The 24,193-nt window shown below is 41.0% G+C and overlaps 4 protein-coding genes across 10 annotated transcripts in view; 2 read left to right on the top strand and 2 right to left on the bottom strand.

Annotated features, from left to right (window-relative positions):
- cltca (clathrin, heavy chain a (Hc)) overlaps positions 1-12,282 on the top strand; it is a 32,840-nt gene extending 20,558 nt beyond the window's left edge. Inside the window, exons 12-31 of one of the 3 annotated variants that reach the window (XM_056396412.1) lie at positions 57-221; positions 375-555; positions 1,151-1,314; positions 2,561-2,686; positions 2,776-2,918; positions 3,158-3,392; positions 3,502-3,624; positions 3,713-3,858; positions 3,954-4,137; positions 4,227-4,419; positions 4,910-5,067; positions 5,156-5,428; positions 5,529-5,846; positions 6,187-6,318; positions 6,431-6,541; positions 6,640-6,810; positions 6,920-7,141; positions 7,476-7,496; positions 9,260-9,335; positions 10,976-12,282. In XM_056396412.1, the coding sequence (XP_056252387.1) occupies positions 57-221; positions 375-555; positions 1,151-1,314; positions 2,561-2,686; positions 2,776-2,918; positions 3,158-3,392; positions 3,502-3,624; positions 3,713-3,858; positions 3,954-4,137; positions 4,227-4,419; positions 4,910-5,067; positions 5,156-5,428; positions 5,529-5,846; positions 6,187-6,318; positions 6,431-6,541; positions 6,640-6,810; positions 6,920-7,141; positions 7,476-7,496; positions 9,260-9,335; positions 10,976-11,109 (3,276 nt within the window). In that variant the 3' untranslated portion in view covers positions 11,110-12,282. Of the gene's footprint in view, positions 1-56; positions 222-374; positions 556-1,150; positions 1,315-2,560; positions 2,687-2,775; positions 2,919-3,157; positions 3,393-3,501; positions 3,625-3,712; positions 3,859-3,953; positions 4,138-4,226; positions 4,420-4,909; positions 5,068-5,155; positions 5,429-5,528; positions 5,847-6,186; positions 6,319-6,430; positions 6,542-6,639; positions 6,811-6,919; positions 7,142-7,475; positions 7,497-8,019; positions 8,041-9,259; positions 9,336-10,975 lie in introns of those variants that run through there. The other 2 variants (XM_056396413.1, XM_056396414.1) reach the window with 2 other exon arrangements.
- A 1,080-nt stretch (positions 12,283-13,362) lies between these two features.
- On the bottom strand, positions 13,363-15,124 carry ptrh2 (peptidyl-tRNA hydrolase 2). 3 transcript variants are annotated; one of them, XM_056396416.1, is made up of 2 exons: positions 15,052-15,124; positions 13,363-14,343 (listed from the first exon to the last, which is right to left on the bottom strand). In XM_056396416.1, exons 1-2 carry the CDS (start codon positions 15,107-15,109, stop codon positions 13,820-13,822), a joined length of 582 nt encoding a protein of 193 aa, XP_056252391.1. In that variant the 5' UTR covers positions 15,110-15,124; the 3' UTR covers positions 13,363-13,819. The 3 variants fall into 3 exon arrangements, with proteins under 3 accessions (XP_056252391.1, XP_056252392.1, XP_056252393.1); XM_056396417.1 differs by having other exon boundaries at positions 14,980-15,095; XM_056396418.1 differs by lacking the exon at positions 15,052-15,124 and adding an exon at positions 15,027-15,049.
- Positions 15,125-15,696: 572 nt separating this feature from the next.
- On the bottom strand, positions 15,697-19,572 carry LOC130181942 (inner centromere protein-like). Its single transcript, XM_056396415.1, has 10 exons — positions 19,435-19,572; positions 19,163-19,321; positions 18,909-19,035; positions 18,532-18,582; positions 18,197-18,271; positions 17,904-17,966; positions 17,710-17,774; positions 17,444-17,516; positions 16,969-17,018; positions 15,697-16,864 (listed from the first exon to the last, which is right to left on the bottom strand). The coding sequence occupies exons 1-10, from the start codon at positions 19,569-19,571 to the stop codon at positions 16,657-16,659; spliced, it is 1,008 nt and encodes a 335-aa protein (XP_056252390.1). The 5' UTR covers position 19,572; the 3' UTR covers positions 15,697-16,656.
- Positions 19,573-21,780: 2,208 nt separating this feature from the next.
- LOC130182367 (vacuole membrane protein 1-like) overlaps positions 21,781-24,193 on the top strand; it is a 60,138-nt gene continuing 57,725 nt past the window's right edge. Inside the window, exons 1-3 of one of the 3 annotated variants that reach the window (XM_056397249.1) lie at positions 21,781-22,003; positions 23,726-23,825; positions 23,936-24,074. In XM_056397249.1, coding sequence (XP_056253224.1) covers positions 23,747-23,825; positions 23,936-24,074 — 218 coding nt within the window. In that variant the 5' untranslated portion in view covers positions 21,781-22,003; positions 23,726-23,746. Of the gene's footprint in view, positions 22,004-23,722; positions 23,826-23,935; positions 24,075-24,193 lie in introns of all 3 variants that reach the window. The other 2 variants (XM_056397248.1, XM_056397250.1) reach the window with 2 other exon arrangements.

Here is a 24,193-nt window from a genome sequence, read left to right as displayed (position 1 = left end):
AATAAAGCTGGGAACCATTTTTCTAACTTTTTAATTTCTTTGTGTCATGGGTGCAGGTTGCCGATGCTATCCTGGGCAACCAGATGTTCACCAATTACGATCGCGCCCACATCGCCCAGCTGTGTGAGAAGGCTGGACTCCTGCAAAGAGCACTGGAGCACTACACAGACCTGTACGACATCAAGCGTGCTGTTGTTCATACACACCTGCTCAACCCAGAGGTAGGTTTCAGTTCCCGACTGAGGGGAAATTACATTAAAAATAGTCTATTTTTCTTTCTTGTCAATTTCTTATTGCTTTTTGAAGAATTTGTGATTAACTCCACTGTAGAAACAACCAATGACTTCAACTTAAATTTCCTCCCGTTCTTTCAGTGGCTGGTGAACTTCTTTGGCTCCCTGTCAGTGGAAGACTCTCTGGAGTGCCTCAGGGCCATGTTGTCAGCCAACATCCGCCAGAACCTGCAGATCTGTGTCCAGGTGGCTTCCAAGTACCATGAGCAGCTCACCACACAGGCTCTCACTGAGCTCTTTGAGTCCTTCAAGAGCTTTGAAGGTGAGAGCTCAAGCTTCATAAAGGCAGACTGCTCTTTTGATATTTGAATATTTTATGTAATCTATAATCCAGACAATATAAATGTTTTTTTTAAGTACATAGACACTGATGGCATTCTTGGTCAGTCAGAGAGGCAAAGTATTGAAAAAGTAGCTAATACAGACCTTAAAAGTTAATGTTTTGTGAAATGGGACAATTCACCTAAGTATTCCTGTATTCAGAGTAGACATTAGATTATCATTTGACTTGTCTCTCAGTTTCAGTTATGCAGCCATCCGCCCACATACTTAGATAGATGTCCCCTAACTATCTGTTAGACAAGTAGGTCAGAGCAGAGGCAGGACGATCAATAGATTGTACAGAATGTCCTGGAGGTAAATTAGTGCAGCTCCTCTACTATTACTGAAATAATGGCACATAAAGGTTAATTAAGAAAAAGAAACTGCAGTCAAGGAGCTACGTTTTAATGTCGATTTTGGATTTATTTTTTTTCCCCGGATGCATTACTGATCCATAATGCTGCCATTAGATTGCTGGAGCTGTAGACATGTACGTCGTTTGGGGCTTTATACAACTGACTGTCTTTGTCTCTCAGGTCTGTTCTACTTCTTGGGTTCTATTGTGAACTTCAGTCAGGACCCTGAGGTTCACTTCAAATACATCCAGGCCGCCTGCAAGACGGGCCAGATCAAAGAGGTGGAGAGGATCTGTAGAGAGAGCAACTGCTATGACCCTGAGCGCGTCAAGAACTTCCTCAAGGTAAAGCCGCAGGGACAGCTGCAGTGATCAAACACTGACATTTAACAGCTCTTTTCCTCCTGTATCTGGGCCTTTGTGTCATTTATTATTCCCTCTCTGTTTCAGTCTGTATCTTTCTGTTCCTGATCAACACTTCTGCTTTATTTGTTGTTACATGTTACAACTATGACCATTTTTCTGAATTTTATTCCATGTTAAGGCAAAACATGCTAACATGCTACATGCTATTGCAATACAAGAAATGTTCACATTTTGACCCTTCCCTAGAAATGGATTAGAAAATTATTACAATCACCAGCGGATCCCCAGCAATTTGTGTACAGGCATATAAATACACGTGTTCAACCAACCTTCCTGACAGCAGTCAATTATATTTTGTGCTTTTCCCCATTGTCTTTGGAATGGCAGGACATTAATCAGGTAAATCTGTCCCTCCTCACAGTACAGGACATCTCCTGTTGTCTTTTTTTTTTTTTCATCCTTGACCCTGAACTAGGCACAGGATTGAAACTGGGATTTGTATGGAGGTGTTTATTGCTCGTACACCACAATCCATACACCCACTGGGGTGCACCAGAGATCTTTACATAGACTTAATCATTCATTGGATGTTTTCTGTATGACTGCAGTTAATTGTGGACAATTCCAGGCTCCATATCTCCATAATTGAGAACAATTAAGACATTCAAAGTGTGTGCGTGTGTGTTTAGTGTGTAGTCCCGTAATACAGGGTCTCCGATCTGTGCAGCATGTTGTTCAGTAATATTGAAAAGGTTCACAATCCCAGTTTGTTAATCCTGTATCAGTGCATTGTGGTACAGAGGACTAGTGGTCAGTGCTGCCTCATGGTTTCCTGACAACTTGCAGCTCTCTCCCTGTTAATGAGTGAGAAGCTACTTTAGGATATGTAGAGGTGTTGTTCTGTGACTCTAATGTGAAACACTAATTCAGCATCTAACCATCCTCTAGACGTCCATTTGTTGTAGTGGCAAACCTTTTATTTTGTTTCCTCCCTTGATATTTTATCACGTCATTTTTGAAGGTTGATGTAGCTGGAAAATTACTAGAAAAATTAGTATTGAGTATTTCATTACCAAAATAGATTAGTTCTACGTGCCGTGGTAAAAGAATCACCCCTGGTGCATCAGGTTTGGTTGACGTTTTGTGGTTTGAGTTGAGGTGTTGATGTTGGATAAAAGATCTTGCTGACTGTAGTCGCTCTCCCTCCGCTCTGTGTGACTAACAGGAAGCCAAACTCACCGACCAGCTGCCACTCATCATCGTCTGTGACCGATTCGACTTTGTCCATGACCTGGTCCTCTACCTGTACCGCAACAACCTGCAGAAGTACATTGAGATCTATGTTCAGAAGGTAAGGCAAATTCACACATTCAAATTACTGTCACGGTGTATCCTTACATTACAGACATAAGCTAATGAGAGGGATTGTTTGTGTTTCAGGTGAATCCTAGCCGTCTGCCTGTTGTGGTCGGCGGTCTCTTAGACGTGGACTGCTCAGAGGATGTCATCAAGAGCCTGATCCTGGTTGTCAGGGGACAGTTCTCCACTGATGAACTGGTCGCTGAGGTGGAAAAGAGGAACAGGTGCTGCACTATTCCATATAAATGTTTCAGATCAATACATGTTTGTAAGGAGTATCAAGAGATGACAATGCTTTTAAAATAAAATTGTTAATAAAAAAATTTTTAAAAAGCTACAGTAATCTGAATTCAAGGTATCACACCTAAAACTGATCCCAAAAAAAACCTGTCTGTTTGACCTGTGCGTCATCCTCATCTGAGAGGTGATGTTGGCAGTCAGAGTGAATCTCTTTGTTTTTCAGACTGAAGCTGCTGCTTCCTTGGTTGGAGTCTCGTATCCATGAAGGCTGCGAGGAGCCCGCCACACATAATGCCCTGGCAAAGATCTACATCGACAGCAACAATAACCCTGAACGCTTCCTGCGGGAGAACCCGTACTATGACAGCCGCGTGGTGGGAAAGTACTGCGAGAAGAGAGACCCCCACCTGGCCTGTGTGGCCTACGAGAGAGGACAGTGTGACCAGGAGCTGATCAATGTGAGGATGAAGTTTTGTACTTGTATCTTAGTATTAGTCCACTTTCTTTTCTTGCTGTTCATCATTTAACTGCCTTTCCTATTGTAATTTTTCTTTTTTTTCACATCAGGTCTGCAATGAGAACTCTCTCTTCAAGAGCCTGTCTCGCTACCTGGTCCGTCGCAAAGACCCTGAGCTTTGGGCGAGTGTGCTGCTGGAGAGCAACCCCTACAGGAGACCACTGATTGACCAGGTAAAGTATAAACGAGGCATGTTCCATCTCATTCAGTCCTCGTGCCTGGTGCTTTTCTAATCCTCTGTCCCCTTGTATCTGCTCTCAGGTTGTACAGACAGCACTGTCAGAAACCCAGGACCCAGAGGAGGTATCGGTCACAGTCAAGGCCTTCATGACCGCAGATTTGCCCAACGAGCTCATCGAGCTGTTGGAGAAGATTGTATTGGACAACTCTGTCTTCAGTGAACACAGGTCTTTAGCAGTAACATATTAAAATAAAACAGTTTTCAAAACCATATTGCAAAATTGAAGTGTGCTCAGTGTCCTGTGTCTTTGCTTTCCCACAGAAATCTGCAGAATCTGTTGATCCTGACAGCGATCAAAGCTGACCGTACACGTGTGATGGAGTACATCAGCAGGCTAGACAACTATGACGCTCCTGATATCGCTAACATCGCCATCAGCAATGAGCTATTCGAGGAGGCCTTTGCCATCTTCAAGAAGTTTGACGTCAACACCTCTGCTGTGCAGGTCTGTCATTAGCTCTTAAACAGCTATGCTAATACCTTATTGACCGAAGAAGTGTTGATCCTCCATGTTTTTTCTTTCTGTCTCCCTAGGTGCTGATCGAGCATATTGGCAACCTGGACCGGGCCTATGAGTTTGCAGAGCGCTGCAATGAGCCAGCTGTGTGGAGCCAGCTGGCTAAGGCTCAGCTACAGAAGGGCCTGGTTAAGGAGGCCATTGATTCCTACATCAAAGCTGATGACCCCTCTGCATACATGGAGGTTGTACAGGCTGCTGATAAGAGTGGTAAGGAGATTTGTTGAGCTCAAGCAAGAAAAGATGGCAGAGAAAAAGAGCAGCAAAGTTGGTTGACATTAAGGATTATTCACACCATTCTGTTTCTTAATTGCCAGCTACAAAATTCTTTAGATGGATTTCCAAAACTTTGCAGAGCATGGTGGGAAAGAATACAACCTGACTTACTGTGGACTGATCAAACACTACGAACAGAAGGCAGAGTTTTAGAGAAAGCAAAGCAGTCAGTTTTTTTGCCATTTTAGTTGAAATCAATCAATACGGAGCACATCGGCTTTGTTGTGGAGTTTGTCGTTTGAGTTTTGTCATCCAGGAGTATTTGCTGACAGTTGCAGCTAGTGCCGCAGTTTTTTTTAATTAAAAGTATACACTATCATCATAAAATGTAGTTGAGGCAGAATTGCAGATGTACCAAAAGAGAAAGGGATTCATGTGAAAACACCAACAGCATAATATCAATGTCCATGTCCATGTGTTTCAGGTAACTGGGAGGATCTGGTCAAATTTCTTCAGATGGCTCGTAAGAAGGCTCGTGAATCCTACGTAGAAACAGAGCTCATCTTTGCTTTGGCCAAAACCAATCGCCTGGCAGAACTAGAAGAGTTCATTAATGGACCCAACAATGCTCACATCCAGCAGGTTAGCCTCACTCTCATACAGTCCTCTGTCAATCAGCCGTCAAGTCAACAAAACAAAACAGTATCTTATAACTGAATCTGTTCTGCAGGTCGGTGACCGCTGTTATGATGAGAAAATGTATGAGGCAGCTAAGCTGCTATACAACAATGTCTCCAACTTTGGTCGTCTGGCTTCAACTCTGGTGCACCTCGGGGAGTACCAGGCTGCTGTGGACGGCGCCCGTAAAGCCAACAGCACCCGCACCTGGAAAGAGGTGTGCTTCGCCTGCGTGGATGGAAAGGAGTTCAGACTGGCCCAGATGTGTGGTCTCCACATTGTGGTGCACGCTGATGAGCTGGAGGAGCTGATCAACTACTACCAAGTAAGAAGGAATTAAAGGCATTTTTGTGTGCAACTTCAACAACTTAGCCCACATACATGAACACACATAAACACACCCCCCCACCCCTCTTGTATCACAGGACCGTGGTTACTTTGAGGAGCTGATCACCATGCTGGAGGCCGCCCTTGGCCTGGAGCGCGCTCACATGGGGATGTTCACAGAGCTGGCCATCCTTTACTCCAAGTTCAAGCCCCAGAAGATGAGGGAGCATCTGGAGCTCTTCTGGTCCAGAGTTAACATCCCAAAGGTCCTGAGAGCAGCAGAGCAGGCTCACCTGTGGGCCGAGCTGGTCTTCCTGTACGACAAGTACGAGGAGTTTGACAACGCCATCATCACCATGATGAACCACCCAACAGACGCCTGGAAAGAAGGACAGTTCAAAGACATCATCACCAAGGTACAGTTTCATATGAGGTCGAAACCATTATATTTTTAATAACATGTTGTTCTTATTATTATTATATTTTAATTATTTTTTTACAAGCTATATGAGTATGACTGCCTGTATCAATCTTTTCAGTTGGAGTTACACTAAAGTTATAGTAGTAAAACATATGATGTATGTTACTACAGTCTAGTTTCTCTGGTTTAAGTGTGACTTTATGATCATTATAAAATACTACAATATAAAAAATTATAATCAGCATGTCTCATATTACATTATATTTTCCCAATCCAATGTTTATCTTTGTTAAATGATTGTTTGTAAGACTTTGTTTCCTCTTCTCCCTGTGAAGGTGGCCAACGTGGAGCTGTACTACAAAGCCACCCAGTTCTATCTGGAGTTTAAGCCCTTGTTACTGAATGATTTGCTCATAGTGCTTTCCCCCAGACTGGACCACTCCCGCGCTGTCAACTTCTTCAGCAAGGTACAATTTAATCTCTTGTAATGATAAAGGAGTATTATGGAAATGTCCTCAGTTTGTCAGGATTGTGATGATGGTGATGATGATGATGATGATTGTACATGTGTGTTCACAGGTTAAACAGCTGCCTCTGGTCAAACCCTACCTGCGGTCAGTACAGAACCACAACAACAAATCAGTCAATGAAGCACTTAACAACCTTTTCATCACAGAGGAGGACTATCAGGTGAGATCCTTTGACAGCACCACAGTATTTTATTAAACCTTTTATATCTCAGAAATGTCAATATTAATTTTATTTGATATTCATGTCACTCATGTTAGGCACTGAGGACATCAATAGACGCCTACGACAACTTCGACAACATCTCGCTGGCCCAGCGCTTGGAGAAGCACGAGCTGATTGAGTTCAGGAGAATCGCTGCCTACCTCTTCAAGGGCAACAACCGCTGGAAACAGAGTGTGGAGCTCTGCAAGAAGGATAAGCTCTATAAGGTGCCAATAATGGTTCATTAGCCAGTAGTTTTCTCGTGAATATTTCAGATGAACGGCTTAAATTGACTGAGACTATTCCTGACCCGTCCATGCTCCGTCTCCCTTGCAGGATGCCATGCAGTATGCGTCAGAGTCCAAGGACACAGAGCTGGCGGAGGAGCTGCTGTCCTGGTTCTTACAGGAGAACAAGAGGGAGTGTTTCGCCGCCTGCCTGTTCACCTGCTATGACCTGCTGCGGCCTGACGTGGTGCTGGAGACAGCCTGGAGGCACAACATCATGGACTTTTCTATGCCATACTTCATTCAGGTCATGAGGGAGTACCTCAGCAAGGTGGGTCGTCTGTGATCTTTTCAGGCTGGAGTTCAGTGATCTGAGGAATGATTAGGTTTTGATATAAATGCAGGCCATATATATATATATATATATATATATATATAGCTTTGTACCACTGCTGTCATCCTGTCAGAGAGGATCAATACAAGGGTCACAGTTTTTAAAATATACAGTGGTTTTCTTTTGAATCAAGTCAGTATCAAACATACTCAGAATCCTGTCCGATGCCCTTCTGTTAACCATCTTGTTGAGTTTTCCTCCTTCACCTTTTTTCTTTAATGGGGAAATATTTTTAATTTTCTTCTTCTATGCTGCACCTCTTCTCTTCCAGGTTGATGCGGTTAAGGAACAGGTGAAAGTTGAAAGCTCTATTTTTGATCTCAGACTATTTACCTTGGAAGACTGCGGCCTTGAGTGTGCATGGTTTTAGCTGTACCACGCATTACACTCTCACTTCGACACAAGTCACTGAGGCATCTCTCAGGCTGACACAATTTAATTGTAGGGCAACGTGGTAGATCTGCAAAAAAAACTGTAGCAGTCTGCTGCGTTAACAGCATTAATATTATTTCTAATGAACTGAAGTAAATATAATACTTGTCATGATGACCTTGATGACCAACTACAGTATCTCTTAAGGAACCCCTGAATATATTATTTTTATTATAACTTTAGTCAAGAAACATGTGCAGATGAAATTGGCTTCAGGATGGGACAGTGATGAGGAACAAGTGAGGAATAAGATGATACTTGCAGTAGATGAGAAATGATTGTAACCTAGCTAACTCACTTTGTGTGTCGACAATGTGAATATAAGGTGTGTGTTGTGCCACTTGTTAAGTAACCACCCTTCGCCCCTATCCCCTGTTTTAAAGAACTAGAACCTGAAGCAGACTACAACAGATGTTAAACCACAGGTCCATAAAATACATTGTACAATACAATACATTCTACTCAGTGGGTTTGTTGGAGAAAATGCACTTAACGCAATAGCTTTGATCACGGTTGTTTTACATTCCGAATGAATTAAAATTTCAACCATTTAGTTGACAAGCTTCAACAAGTACAAGAAATTCTGTTACTTCACTTAAAAGTGCATTTCCTCTCAGTTAATGACACTGCACAATATGAAGCTGAATGTGTTTGGTTTTTTTTTTTTTTAAAGGTTGATGTGTGTTATTGTATTATCTGGTTACTGGCACAAGCATGTGTTCAACGTGTATTGCTGATATATAGCAGCAGGCTGTTCTTTGTGCCTGGCTTCCTGTAGGGAGCACCTGGCCTGAGACTCACCCTCCACCCTCCTCCTCCTCCTCCTCCTCCTCCTTCTCCTGCTCCTCCTCCCAAACTGCATCTCAGTGCTGCAGCCAGTGTAACACTTAGAGCATGGGACAGTGAAGTGTCAGCTTGTTGGAATTGTGTGCAGAGAACTAAGATTAAAAAAAGAAAAAAGAGGCATGGAGAACTGATTGATGAATTCATATAATACGTGCACTGCTGATCATCTCTTACATTTAACTCTAGAAATAATTTGCATCCAGGTGCTGCTGCTTTCCCCTCAGCACATTTTGCATATTGCTGCATCTGACTTGCTGCCTGAAGAAGTTATTTTTCTGTGTTATTGAAGAATTTGCTATTTCTGTTGTTACTGTCAGGCAGACCACCCAGGCAGTTCTAACATAATGAATGAAAAAGATTAGTTTAAGGTTCTTTTTTTCTTATTTCTTCTTCAGTTTCCTACCACTTAGCATTACTAGTTGGACTTCTTGCTTTGCATTATAGGCACAAGAAAGGAGTTGAGGACAATACTCATTAATGCATTAGTACTGCTATTCAGTGCAAAATGTAGGAATCTGCAGCTGCAGATAAAGTGAAAGGCTTAAGCAAATAGTTCTGGTTCAGTCACCTGAAACCGTCTTCTGTTCCTGTCAGTTGGGTTTTGTTTTGTCCTGCGTCCCACATGAGTCTTCTACTTGTCAGAAAACCCATCACAGAATAGTAAACACATATATTGTATGTTTAACTGTTTCTAATTTTTTTAACTTGTATAGTTTGTTGTTTACTTATTAAGTGGTCTGGATTCATTCTAACTGCTCTTATGTCTTTGCCTTGCAGGTAGATAAACTAGAAACCTCAGAGTCCCTAAGGAAAGAGGAGGAGCAGGCAACAGAGACGCAACCTATTGTCTACGGTAACAGTCCTCTAAGATTAATGACATTAATGTCCATTTCACTGTGATCAAGCACAAAAGGCAGCAGCCTTCTTCCACACATGAGAACTCTAGGTCCCTTAATTATCCAGGGCTCCATGCTGTCATTGAGCTTTACAGAACATTCGATTGAACCCCTGAAAACTTCAAATATTAAACCTGCAATAACAGATTTTTTTTAGCCTTTATCTTTATCTTTTCTTTAAGCTTTCAGCTTTGTTTTTGGTTTCTTTTTTTCCTGAGGGAAAGATCTGGCTGTTGTAGCTGCTTAATGCACCACTATGTTCACCAGCCAGTCATCGACAGTGCTGACCAGGCAGTGTACAGTGAAGTTTGAGCTTTTTCACAGAAAATTTGCTGCAGTGACCCAAAAGGTTGAGGGCTGGACTGCAAAAACAGTCAGCAGAAACTCACTGTAAGCCGCTGTAATCAGTTTCACACTGTCACATTGTTATACAGTCATTTGTTTGTAATAAAAAAAATTAAAAAAAATCAACTATAAACGGTTTAAGTATTTCTCTATAACTTCTCTATAAATATTCATGATTAAATGAACAATCAGAGTTTAAAAAAAACCAAAAAACTCTTAAGAGTTAAATACTCTAAAACCCAGAGAATGTGCTTTATCAGGGCGGTTTGGCTGATTAGGTTCAATTAACAGTGACCAAACAACACACATTCTGTCATCAGATTCGGATTGAAATGTTGCTTCATACAGAAATAGTAATATGTTCAAATGAGCCCTGTCCATTTCAAGGACACTCTGTTGACCCATGCATAACCTATCATTTCCCACTTTTCCAACCCTGCAGTTCATTCACTCACCACTATGTAAGAATATCACATGAGTAACCACATTTCTTATGTTCCGTGCAAACATGATGTAAAATCATATGTCATAATTGGGATATGGATAATACTGCCTGTGTGCAGGTATGTCCTCGGCTCGAGTCATGTAATGAGAGTGAGTGACCCACTGAGCCTCAACATACATGAAAATAGCGTCTAGTTTCAGTTTCAGTTATCCAGTAGACGAGCAACATTGAAGTACTTGTTTTGTATCTGTTTCAGTGACATGTAGCAGGTGAACACACCTCTACAGTGCTGCTGCTGTCTGTGTGGTATTTTGTTAATGCAGAGGTTCAGGAGTGTCTGTCTAAATCCTGTCCAGATCTTCTTGCTACCAAAGAGTCACACTGACATCCTCTCTCTTGGTTTGCACTGAAAGTTGTATAGTTAAGGAAAAAATAGAATTAAAATAAATATTGTACTATAAAACATGGTCAGGACAGCCCGAAGTGAAATAACAGACTGTTTGTAATTTAGATCATTAAAGACACAGAGGAACAATAACCTGATGATGTTAAAAGTCATACAGAGATATGAAGAATCAGGTGAAGTTCAACATCTGGTTAAAACCAGGATAAACATAACAGACTAGTGTGTAAGTAAAGATACTAATTGACACATGTAGATGGCATGACACATAACAGAAGTTGAAAAGACATTATTATGAAAGTGTGTGTGTGTGTATATATATATATATATATATAAGAATTATATAATTATAATTGTCATAAAATATTGAATACTGAAACCCTCCCCCTCTCTCTGTCTTGCAGGCACACCCCAGCTGATGCTGACAGCAGGCCCCAGTGTACCTGTGGCTCCTCAGCAGCCTTACGGCTACGGCTACCAGGCGCCTGCAGGATATGGTCAGCCAGCAGCTCAGCCAGGCTTTGGCTACGGCATGTAAAGACCCCACCCCCTTCTCTCCACATGTAGGCTGGAGCGACCATCCATCCATCTCCCACAGTCCTTCACCAGACCACTTCTGTCTCTCTGCCCTCTACAGGGAGCTCGGGATAATGCCGGCAAACCTTTTTTTTTTTTTTTTTTTTTTTTTTTTACAGTTTTTTCCCCTTTTTAAACTGTCATGAAGGACTCGGTTTTATTTCTGTTGTCAAAGAAAAGATTGAATCACAAAGATTAATTTTCTCACATTCCGTGTTGACTAGATTAATTTTCTTTTGTCTATTTTATTTGAATGGGAAATGGTTTATGTACAATGGGGGGCTTGTGGGAAGAGCTAGTCCTCTTCTCAGTATAAAAAAGGTCTGTTGTGAAGCATCTGATTTGCACTCTGTAGTGAGAAAAAATTAATGTAGAACCTCTTCCTTTTGATGTGTGTGAGCCGCTTCTTCTGTCCGACTGTAAAATGCATTTAATTATTGTATATTCAGACACAAAAACTGCTACTATGTTCTTCTATATTTGAACATGAGACTGCCGCTTCCATGACCACAATCCTGAAACACTACGTTGTACCTGTCCAGTCCCACACACGCGCTTCAGGGCTAATTCTTGAAGAAAACCCAAGAGAGTATTTTACATACGATTTTCAAGAAAGTTTGATTCTTTCCAGCAAAGCCTATGCAGGACTCTCCAAACAAATCTGCAGTCAGACGACATTGCCATGTGCTTTAATTACTGCTCTAACATGGGACCATTCCACCTCAGGAGGGACTGCAGACCTGTTTGTGTTTGACAAACAGGCCCCCCTCTTTATGCTGCGGTTTGTTTCTGCTGGATATTATTTTAGGTTACTGTTATTAAGTGTGCAGGAGAGATTTCTCACACTTGATTCTCCTCACATCCTGTGGAGAGTTCCCTTTAACCTTTTCAGTTCACCCTTTCATCCAGTTCAGAAACAGTGTCACAGACTTGTGGTAATTTGAGGTTTTTATCAAAGGCTTGCGTGTATACAGGAAATCAATCATTAACTCCTTTGAACTTATATTCTTATCTAAATTACCTTAGATTTAAATTGTGCACCTAAGAAACTTGATTGTGCATAATCAGGATCATAATGAATGAAACAGCGGTTGTGTTTTCCACTTAACAATAAAGGCTTCTTGTTTGTCAAGAACAGTCTGATTGTGTCTTACATGAACTATTTTGTAGCTTTCCGTCCAATGAGTTTACTGAACAGTGCTCGGCCAACTCCCAGAAAAGGGAAGTGATGTCATGGTTCTGAAATGAATGGTAAATAGTGAGCAGAGCAATCATAGGCTGTAAAGTGTATGAAAGAGGTTGTTTGTGGTCAAATGTAACATTGTACAGAACAATGCCATGATAGACTCAGAATTATGACTTCTCCATTTCCAAACATAGTGTACCTGTGTGTAACTGCAAATTTGCAGGGCAAAGGTTGAACCTGGGAAACAGATCGTCCCAGGAAATGTGTTATTGATTTTGTATAGCTTTTAGTGAAAGTGAATGGGAGATGGTGTGCAATCTGAGACCGGTGCTAGTTATGACCTCACCATAGCTTAAAACCACTTCAGCGGTTTCACACCCAGAGGTTTTAAAGACCTCACTTTTTGAACATGCTACTGATTCTACTCTACCCTTTAAAGTCCCTCCAGTTTTTGAAGCTGTACTCTGGTGTTGGATTGTATTCTGTTGTAACATGTTCCTGTTGCTTTGCCTACCCTGTGTCACAATACATTCAGTTCAGTATCAGCTCAAGAGTTATACACGACTTACTTAATACAAGGATGTAGCACTAGCACCCTCTGATGGTACAAATGAGAGAGTGCTACAAGTAAAGCAGACTAGAAAAACATCTGGTCTGGTGAGTTTAGTTACCCCCTATATTGTTGTATCACATCTCAAAACAGCTGGAAGATAGTGATTAATGTTTCTTTTAGAGGAGAAAAGTGAAAACACAATAAAACAATGTGGACATAACTCAGGTGGAGGAATTCTTTCCTATTTTGACTTGTGTTAAATGAACAAACTATTACACAAAGTTGTAAATAATGCAGAATTTGAGACAAGGAAAAATAAGAAAATGTCAGTTTCACAACAAAACGCAAATGACATCCAGTCATATCGCAATATTGATATTATATCCATTACATCCAAGCAGCTCTACTGCTGCAATACAGTCATGTTACATTTAAGTGTTCTCAAGTACTAAATACTTAATATAAAGAAAGACTCATGAACTTTCAGAATTTATTTTGTAGATTGTGATTTTTATCATGGAGAGAACACATTTTGGGATCATAGCTCGGTATCATTTTGCAGTGCTGTGATTCTGAGACCAACAACAATAATATTCAATTACTGTTTTGCTGTTTATATTTGACACAATTCATGTTTATCATCCGTTTCCTGTGAGCATCGTGTCTCAGACTGGTTGGCGTGGAGGACAGCAGCATGACTGTGTTTATGCCAGGTCATAGCTTTCAGAAAAGAAGAAGAAATACACATTAAACTGTTATTACTGCTATAAAACCCCCAGAACTGCACAATAAATTCAAGTAGATGACATGTAATTGAGTCGGTTGTTCTTATATAAAAATATAAACTCATGGTAGCTCAAGTTAGTTTAGTTTGCAAAATGGTTTTAACAACAAAGAAATTGTATGCAAGTCCAACAGGTGCAAGCTGGAACCCTAGTAGAGCTTCAACTCTCCACTAACACTATCAATCAGATCCGCTGGGCCTGGACCAATACCCAGCACAGTGCGAGACCCAGGTGCAATTTGAGTCCTTCCTGCATCCTGGATCAGGCTGACAGGAAGCCCTACTTCTTTGGCGTGACCCAACAGATCGATCAGGGTGTTCTCATCAGGGGCCTTCACCACCACCTTGGGCTGGCCGCAGTACTCCCACTGTTTGAGAAGCTCTGGGTTCCTGCGCTGGACCTGCTTGTAAGCTGATACAGCAGCATGTGCGCATTGGGCAGCAACCTTTCCTTTGCCCATCTTCAGGTCATTACGGACCACCAGAATCATCTTGAATTCGCCTCCTTCTCCCATCACACTTGCCTCACTGTTGCCGTTCCCCATCGCCGCCATGATGCTTTTGGATGCTGGACGGAAGCGTCCCCGAAGGTGCCAACCGAGGAACAGCCCACAGCCCACTCCTGCTACTACACCCAAGCTCAATGGACCATACAGCAAATCCATGTTTAAACCTGCAAAAACCACAGTACAGGATAAGTGAAGTCACATATATGAGGATGTTTGAGACAGCACCATCTTAATCTTTTAAAATTCATTCTTGAATCTGACCTTCAATATATAGCAACTGACAAAACATGGTCCATTCAGTAACTGTTCTGGAGCTGTCCATCATATCACACTGTCTACCCCAGTTGTCATTGAAACGTAAATGTTCAACTTTCCATTCTTCTGTATTTAATGGACTTTTCTTCCATTTTGGCTTAAAAACTGAGATTGAATTCATTCACGGGACCTTCACAAAAGCCACTTTGTTGTCAGCTCTTTAAAGTTATTTGACCCAACATTATGTTTGCAGAACTGACTTCACAGACTCTGACAGACAGAGAAAGGAACATCAAGCTCATAAGCCACATACGGTTATTTTTTTTAAAGGTTCTGAGATCATTTTCGTGCCTGTATTAACCACTTGGATAGTTTGTCTACACACAAGTGATTTAAGACACACTGACAGCAACTTCGTTGGCTAACAAGCTAACTAACTTCAAATGTGAAACTAGCCTGGCTAACGTTAGCTCCCTTGCTACAAGCAGGATGGTTTACTCTCTCTTCAGTACAGTAGATATCACTTTACCAACAAACATTCATACATTTCACAGCCACGCTCTGTCAACACGGTGCAGAGGATTTAATTTACTTGCTGTTGCTCTGGTTTCTCATACCTGCGGGGCTACTCGACGCGCTGGCGGCATGAATGACGCTCCCGGCTGATTTAGTCATGGGCTCTTGGTGATGACGTCATAACGGCGACTTAAAAATAAAATAAAAATAAAAATAACTTTTTTAACTTTTCTTTTTGTACCTTTAAGGAGGAAGCAGAGTCCTATATTAGAACATTATCTACCTCGTGTAATAGAAAAACTGAAATCCTTCAATTTGGGCTCCAAATTTAAAATATGAATATAATTTTTGATATTATAGATATATTCATTTGATATATTGGGGTTTTATTGGGGTTTTTTTTAACCGGACCGATTTTGTTGTTTTGTTTTGTTGTTTGCATTTGATTGTGTCAAACTTTGTATATAATCCCTGACACAGTATATCTGTTTGTCTTTGTTACTGTTATCTTAGGCTACTTTCGTGCCTTATTTTGTATGTCTAATGTAATGATTAATAAAAATAATTAAAAAAAACAACAACAAAAAAACAATTTAAATGTTAGCGTAAACACATGTTCTGTATGTCAGATATATGGAATGTCACATTGTTAGCAAAATTATCAATAAAGTTGTGGAAAAACTAAGATTTATTTATTTATTTTATTTCGCCAAGAACTGACAACAGTAGTACTAGTTACAGTAGTAGTTATTACTACATACAAGTACTCAGTAGTTATAACTACAATATTACATGAGTACTCAGTACTAATTGTCAGACCACACCTATCTTCATATTCGGCCTTCATTTTGATCTCAACTACACACCCAAAGTTTCATGACTGTATTTTTCATGGTTGTGACACTATCATGGTGACAACATCTGTCCACAGACAGAAAAGGGAGACAATCCTCATTATCATACCATCTCTGGTATATCTGCTTCACATTGCATCATTAATTAATGCTTGATTTATTGTTTCATTGCTTAACTTCAAGAAGGTGAGTGCTGCAATTAGGGCTCCACCTCTCAGCGGAGTCCCATCTGGTGTCACACAGACATGCTTAGAAAGAAGAAGCTTTTTATGCAAAAATCAGTGGTTCCACAGGGATATTGTCACAGTTTGTCTTTTGGCTCTCGTCTTTTCTCCCTTAGAGTTGCGATCCCAGTTGAAGACATTTCATCTCTCAACTGAGGGGCTTCTAAAGTTCTAACTGACTGCTGGGGAGTCCCAGGGATTTCACCATTAGAGTCGTTAAGGTCACACGTGAGTCACTGATCCACTGGGCCATCATATGAGTTGTAAGTGTCACTCAAGTCATGTTTAAATCCCTGGGGCCAGTTGCACAAAACACCTTAACTTTCTACTTAAGTATATCACTTATGGTTTAATTTCTCTTTAGCTGAGGGAGTTACTTAAGGGTGTTGCTCAGAATCTCTGAAACGTTTTCCTTTGTTTGTAAATTACAGCAACTCTTTTTATTTTAAGGAAACGTTAATTCAGACTTGTGGTGTTTTGTGCATCTGGCCCCTGGGATTCTCCACCAGTCAGTTAGAACTGAAGAAGCCTTTCAGATGAGACACAAAGCATCCAAAACCTCAAGCAAGTTCATTTGCCTTCATGTAGAGTAGAACTCAGTGCAACATCACAGAAATGTAACTAGATTTTAATAAACAGGAGTGTGTGTGTGACAGAGCTCGCTGTAGGACAGCAGCAGGTCAAAAGCGATGTTCCACAGGCTGCAGTCAGGATCTGGACTGAGGCAGTCAGGTGTCGTGTAGACCATGAGACCCACAGACAGTAAGACACAAGGGGTGATGATTCCTGCTACCTTCACTCCTTTCCGCAGGGCCTTGGCACAACGGTGCCACCAGCTAAACACACACACACACACACACACACACACAAACATAATACATCAAACATATAGGTAAAGGAACAAGAACTCTTTGTGTGTGTGCTGTGTAACAAACAATACCTTTCAGTCTTCAGTGGCCTCTCATCTTTGTGCTTTACGTCATCTTTATCCTACAACAATAACAGAAAGCTTCAGCACATATCTTATCAGTAGACGTACCGCTTCTATGACAGACAGAACGTAAAAGAACAGTCTGACATTTTGAGAAATCTGCTCATTTATTTTCTTGCTGTGAGTTTGATGAAAATCTTTAGAAGTGGATTTTGACATCTTCAGACAAAACATGATTACTGGAAACCCTCCTGTTTCCATTGTTTGTGCTCAGCTAATCTAAGCAGCTGCTGGTTCCAGCTACATATTTATGAAACAGACATGAAAGTGGCATCGATCTCATCCAACTCTCAGCATGAAAGCTAATAAGTGTATTTCCTGAAGTGTGGAAGGAGCTGAAGTGGTTGCTGGTAGAATGAAGCTGTTGTTTTTTTTTTGTATGATAATGCGTGTGAATATGTTAAATAATTTATATTATATTTACCTCTGCTAAAGAGACCTGTGGTTGTCTCTGTTCACTTAGTGTCTCTGACTCATTTTGGAGATTCAGTGCAGCTCTATGAAACCAAATAACAGACGGATGTGAGAAAACAGACATTTCCACACAAACATCAGCTCGTTGTACTTAGCTAGTCTAAGATCCTACAGTGACATCAACCACCGAAATGCATTACATTCAGACTGGGTTCTTTTAAAATGCTGAAACTGTTCGACCAGATTAACTAGTAAAAAATATAATGCAGAATTTACACTGCATGCTCCTCGTGTCTGCTGCTCAGCGCATCTTGAAGTTCTCTCTGTTCCTGTCTGAGGTCCTGCAGAGGCAAGACGAAAAGTCAGAAAGATACAATGATGATGTGAGCACACAGACACACACACACACACACAAACACACACACACACACACACATATATACACATATTATTCTGTATTTGGTACATACCTGAATTGTGTTGAAATACTCTGTGTACTCCTCATTATTTTTTTTAATCAAGATCACAAATTTCTGCAAAGACACAAAGATACTCAGATTGAACATTTTCATCAAATCAACAACAACTGTGATGTTGTGGAGCTTACAGAAACTTTACAATCAATAAATGTTGAATATTTTATAAAGTTGTTCATACTGTCACTATTTCAGTATCTTTACTACACACTGCTATTTGGGCAGGTAAGCAGTGTAGAGGAATATATCATTACATATGTAATGATAAGTGAAGGACAGGATTTTACCTTGTATTTCTGTTCAGCTGCTCTTAGAGTTTGAATTTCTCCCCGATGTATGTCTCCCACAGAGACTCTGTGCAGCTGAAAGAAGCAACTCAGAATGAGAGTGGGATCCAGAGGAGGATTCTGGGAAATAAACACCAGCTAAATGCCTTTCTTTTTAGTTTTAGCTCTGTTTTGTTTTCCTCTAGGATTCTATTAGCTACTTTGGCAGGTATCCAGCCATTAAATGTGTCTTAATTATTTTAAAGAGAAAAGTTTGGCTGTAAAATTGTGAGAAAGACACACACAGGAGGAGAGAGGAGGTAATAATAAGCATATGGCAGAGTCAGAGGTCACACCTCAGCAGTCAGCTCCTCATTTCTCTCTCTCAGCTTCTGATTCTCCTTCTCCTGCACAAAGCAAAGACAAGCAATGAGACCAGGACAAGAAATAAACAGGTTTAGATGGAGGCTGGTAGGAACTTTATAAGGAAATCTGGTGTCACACTTTATACAGTCCCCACCAGTCCTGAACTTTAAATCAGACTTCTCTTACAAAAGGTATATTGGCTCAGACATTCATTTACCAGGATGTATTTAATTTAAATGTATTGACATTGTCAATATATTATGTTTCATACCCTCACATCTCATTTTCTTGTATAATAAATTACAGAGTGATGAAGAAGAAGAAGAAGAGGAGGAAGAAGAAGAAGAAGAAGAAGAATATCACTCACCTTCTTCCTTATGTAAATCAGTTGGCTCTTAACAGTGTTTTCCTCCTCAGACAGAAGCTCCTGGCGCAGAGCTTCTTCATCCTCCTCCTCCCACATTTTTCTTATGTTTGCCATCTGCTGTTGGAACCTGAATAAACAAGCATCAAGGATATGTAAGCTATAATATCCCAATTAAAGATTAAGCCTGTGTAGATGGTGAATTATAGAGTCAGAGGGGTAAAAAAAAGTAAAGTCAAATCATCTAGGTTTCATACTCTTTCATTTTGCTGGTGAGGTATTTATTCTCAGCTGCTGTCTCATTCATGAGCTCCTCAAGTGCCAGTCCATGCTTGAACATGTGGTCATGGAGCTCCCTCTCCTGTCGGTATCTGGTTTTAACCAGACAGAGTCTCCTCCTGAGCTCCTCTCGTTCACTACAGACACACACCAGAACATAAAGTTTTATACTGACAGGCGTCTTTATCAAATATATTTTAAAACAAGACTGAGGAAAAACTAATCCATATTTTTGCGCTGAGATACACACTTGATATCTCGCTCCTCCTCTTCACTGTCTTGTAGTTCCTCATTTACATCAATTATTTCTTCCACGTCTATGAAGTGTGGTCCCAGCGTCTCGTCACCTGCTTCCCCTGAAGCCACATTTAAGCCGATGTGATCCATAGCTGATATCTGGTTTACCAAAAGCAATGTGTCTCCGCTTTCCTACTTGAGAAGAACCCACTGACTGTCTTCATAATGAGACATGATTCCACATGCTGTGTCATCACAATCATCTGGAACACCTGCACAACCCTATACACATTCATTCAAATACAAATAACAACATGGTCTTAGTTCCAGCTATCTGAATCTGTCATGTTATATTAATGCAATGTCATAATAATACATACATTATTATATTCAAAATATAACTAACAATAATTCTAATAATACAAATTCTCATACTAATACTACAACAATAATAATCATAATAAGAGACACAGGTTTTGAGTGTGTACTGTGTTCATACTGGAAAACTGCATTAACTATACACAAAACACACAGAGTGCATGGTTAAAAAAAAGGATGATCTTTTATTGTGCTCTTGATGTACTTTATTGCCCCATAATGCAATGCACTTAAGTTAATGTTATAATTTATTTATTTACATTCTATACTATCTATTGCTAATGGTGCCGCTACAGAAAGATCTTTTAAAAAACACAAAATAAGTATTAAAGCTTTGGAAGAACATTTTTGCTTTGTCTCTGTGAAGTTTAATGGACAGTGGCGCATTTGCAGCCTGATTTATGTCCATGAACAGATGTATTGTTTGTACACCACGGTAAAGTATAAGTAAGTATAGTGCGTCATTTTCACAATTAGTCTGTAACTTTGATTTTACCTGCCGACAAAATCAACTGAATTTTATAATGAACATGTGGCAAATGCTTTTTTTCCTACAGCACAAACAACTCCTCTTACAGTCAGGCAGGTTGGGCTCTATGTAATTTAGCAATAAACATTGTCAAATAGGACATGGAACGAATATCAGCTGCCAAGATCCAGCCCATAGTTAATGTGCTGAACATGGGCTCACATCCTGCTGTAAACTGAGACGACTGCGTTGACTGAGAAGAGACATTTGTCTTGTTCACATGCAAGTGAAGTAAAATGGACCAGCTGGGAACTTATGTATATTCCTTGTCTTTCTGGCAGTGCATTCTGGGATTGCATTGCCCTGGAATCAGACGGTATATAGAGATTTGCCTATATTTTTAGCTTACCCTTTTCAAGGTTGTAACTTGAAAGTTATTCACTTGACGTACAAGTTCATTCTTCAGGAAGATTCTGCTCCAAAGACACGATGAGCTGGGATTACAACATTAGAAAACATGAATGTGAGATCTAATCATTTCTCAAGCCAGTATTATAGCAGAGGGGGTGTTTTAATTTGATGTTACCTGTTTTCTTTCAGGAAAGTGAACTATAATGATAGAGTGTTACAAAGAGGCTATTGTTCTTTTTCTGAGTGTACTGGATGTTTTCACCAGGGTGTTCACATATTTATTCAGGAAAAACTTCCCTTTGACAATGATAAATTGTTTCACCCCGTCATGAATTCAAGTATTGTGACACTCCACTGCCACGTCGTAGTGTCTGAATTTGTCTCTCTTTCCTGCTTTCATGCGCGTTTCTGTGTCCTGCACCAGTCTCTGCTTTGACAATCACTTTCTTTAAAAACCTGAACTAAATGACCTCTCAGCAATGTGACTTCTCAGCAATATCACAGGTCAGGACCTTGTAGGAAGTAACTGATCTGACTTCAGCATTAACACTCCTGAGCAGCCACCACAGGCTGTGCTTTACGCAGATATCATCCATGTTTAGCGCTTGAGTGTAGAATATATACACTGTCATTTAAGTGCTATGGTGATGCTGTAAATGACACCGGAGATCTTGTCCTTGTCCCAAGAGACAGTAACTCATAAACTCTGAGTTGTGTTCATGTCCAATTAGAAACAGCTTCCACCAGTGGGAACAGGGTGACCTGGTGGAGAACAATCACCACAAAGTGATGCAAAATACTTCTCTCACTCTGATAAACAAGGCGACACTGAAATTCAAACATGAAAATACCATTGAGGACTTCTATCTCTAGTTATGACCTGGAAATGTGATGTCCTGAGGCTTTTTTTTTGGGGGGGGGGGCTTTAGCTGAGCTCTCTTTGCTCAAATGCCATTCATCCACTCTCTGTGTGAAACCTACTGAGGACTGAGGAGTGTTAGAAGTGCGCTCCAGGAAAGAGATCCACTTATTTATAGACCTTTAATTAGACTGGCTCTCTGGAGGATCTATCAGGCAAACGATGAAGTCTCTCCCTCTTTCTGTCTTTTTCTGTGTCTCTCCTCCGTCAGTCTGCTCTCTCCCCTCCCCCGGCAGCCCTGTATCAGTACTCTATCCCTCACTGGCCCCCTCCATCACCACACCCTGCACTCAAGTTATGATGCAGTTCATGGGTAGCGTACTTTTGCCCTACATTGCTACTGGGGCTCCACCACAGACTTTATTTGAGCCCAGAGCTCACTGTGGATTAAACATCAGCTGAACGGTGAGTTTACTCTCTCTGCATAATGTGTTGCTACAATACTGTGACATTACAGCCCTGCTTTGTTTTACACTTCTACAATTCTCCCTCCAGTGCAGTGTGTTTATCTCAGTTTGAAAGGTGGAAAGTAATTGCAGCTTCTTGTAGTTCTCATCCTAAAGTGTATGTACTCCGTGTTGAGTTTCTCATTGTCCCCTTGCACAAGAGTTACTCAACAGGTCTCGGTTGTTTTGGTAGAAGCGATTGCGCAATCGGGTGCCGGAGCAGCGCTGTGCTACTGTGTCTCACACAAGCGGCAGTGTTGTTATGAAACTGTTTCCCAGGTATTTATTGTGAATAATGCATTGAAATGTAATTAATAATAAAATTGATTGTTGTTGTCAAGGCAACATACTTGTACACCAGCAGCTGCACGTTTCGTACAAAGCGTCCTGTTTTGCACCAGTTTCTATAATTTATGTTTCTGACAGGATATTTCACATTGACGCACTTTGTTGAGCCCGTTTTTGGGACAGTGTATTGTTCTCCTCGGTGCAAGAGGAGAAATGATAGGGTGTATTAAATACTGTTGTGCATGTGGAAATGACAAAGTGCCTCTAGTGTGTGCTCAAGGTTTAAGGAAGGTCTGAGATGAAAAGCTTTTGTTTATGGTTCCCTGAGAGACCCAGGAGCAGCTCTCCAAAGCCTTGCAGTCTAATTGTCTAAGAAGATTTTATTTTTTCTCTGTGTGAACCTTCAATTGCACGAATCAGACCGCAAGGTACTCATTGTGTACTGCTCAGACTGTGTGTGTGTTTGTCCTTCAGGATAACACTGGACACCTAAACATGCTGGACATACATAATGATCTCATACCTTTCACCTTTGGCACAGTAGCAAGATAAAAAATATTAAAAATGTCACTGCCATTGCAGTATTTCTCACCAACCTCAGACCGTATCAGCTGAACTCCTACAGGTTTTAAAGAAACATTATGGATAGCTGTAATATCAGTGCTGTACAGTGTCGGTAACCTGACAGTCCAGCCAGTGTGAATGCATGGAAACAGGAGCCAGAGGCCCAGACATAGGGCACAGGATAGAGGGATTAAGCCCTGACTGTGTGTGTGTGCGTGTGTGTGTGTGTGAGACTTTGACAATTCCGCCAGATGGTGAGCTGCATACCTCCGTGTCAGAGTCCCCATCTCACTGCTCACTGACAGATTCCTAAGAGACCCGAGGTTCTGTAGTGAGACACTCTGTGCACATGCTTGTAGGCTTCGTGATACTCCTTTGAGTAAATGCATGAAGAGACAAAGAGCTAAATATTGTCTCATACTCTTTACCCACTGTTTATACATATCACTCTTCCATCCACTGTGTAAGTCTCCTGATCACCAAGGGAGGTGGACTTATAATTAAAAGCACACACAGAAAAATTCACAAGACTTGCATGTGCTCCCACTGTCAACATTGATGCTAATTAAAGTACTCATTAGGTCATGTACAGGCCTGATTGGGTTACCAGTAATCTGCAGGCCGCAGCAGCAGGACAACACTGGCTGGTCAGCAGGTGTGTGGGAGTGCATACAGACACGTTTGAGTGTGGAGAGTGTTTTGGGGTGCTGTGTGTTGATGCGTGTGAGTTTGTACTTGTTGTGGGCTCACATCAGTTTCAGATTCAGCCAACGGTGTACTGAAAAGACCACATGATGCTATACTAGAGACCCGTCTCTTCTCTCAGCAGGACTCCTTCCTGGTGAACAAGATGGCAGAGAGCGGTGCCGAAGGGGAACTAACTCAGAGGTGTCTTCATGTCAAGGAGCAGAGAAATGGAGAGCTGACGGGTAAAAACAGACATTAATACATCAGCATTAAAGTAACTTTGAAAAGATTGTATTTGTATGACTTTTATTTTAGAAACATCACCTCCTTGTATGTTTATTTGTGTGGCTAGGCCCAGAGCTCCCTGTGGACGAGAGAAAGCAGAGGGACAGGGAGGAGCGTGAAACCCTGGTGTTGTGGAAGAAACCGCTGCTCACACTCCACTACTTCACTCTGGAACTGCTCATCACTCTTAAAGAGTGGATGTCAAGGTGAGGCCAGAGGTGGGGTGCAACCTCCCCCCAAAACACTGCCTTGTTTCTTAAAAACTGCACTTGAGGTGTTTCAGTTCAAGCTGTAAAAAAAAAAAAGAAACTTGGGGCAGAATGTA

Source organism: Seriola aureovittata, chromosome 15 (assembly GCF_021018895.1).
Source record: "Seriola aureovittata isolate HTS-2021-v1 ecotype China chromosome 15, ASM2101889v1, whole genome shotgun sequence".
In the NCBI taxonomy this organism is placed as follows: Eukaryota; Metazoa; Chordata; class Actinopteri; order Carangiformes; family Carangidae; genus Seriola; species Seriola aureovittata.
The sequence above is the reverse complement of the archived record's forward strand: the minus strand, read 5'-3'. Positions and strand labels throughout refer to the sequence as shown.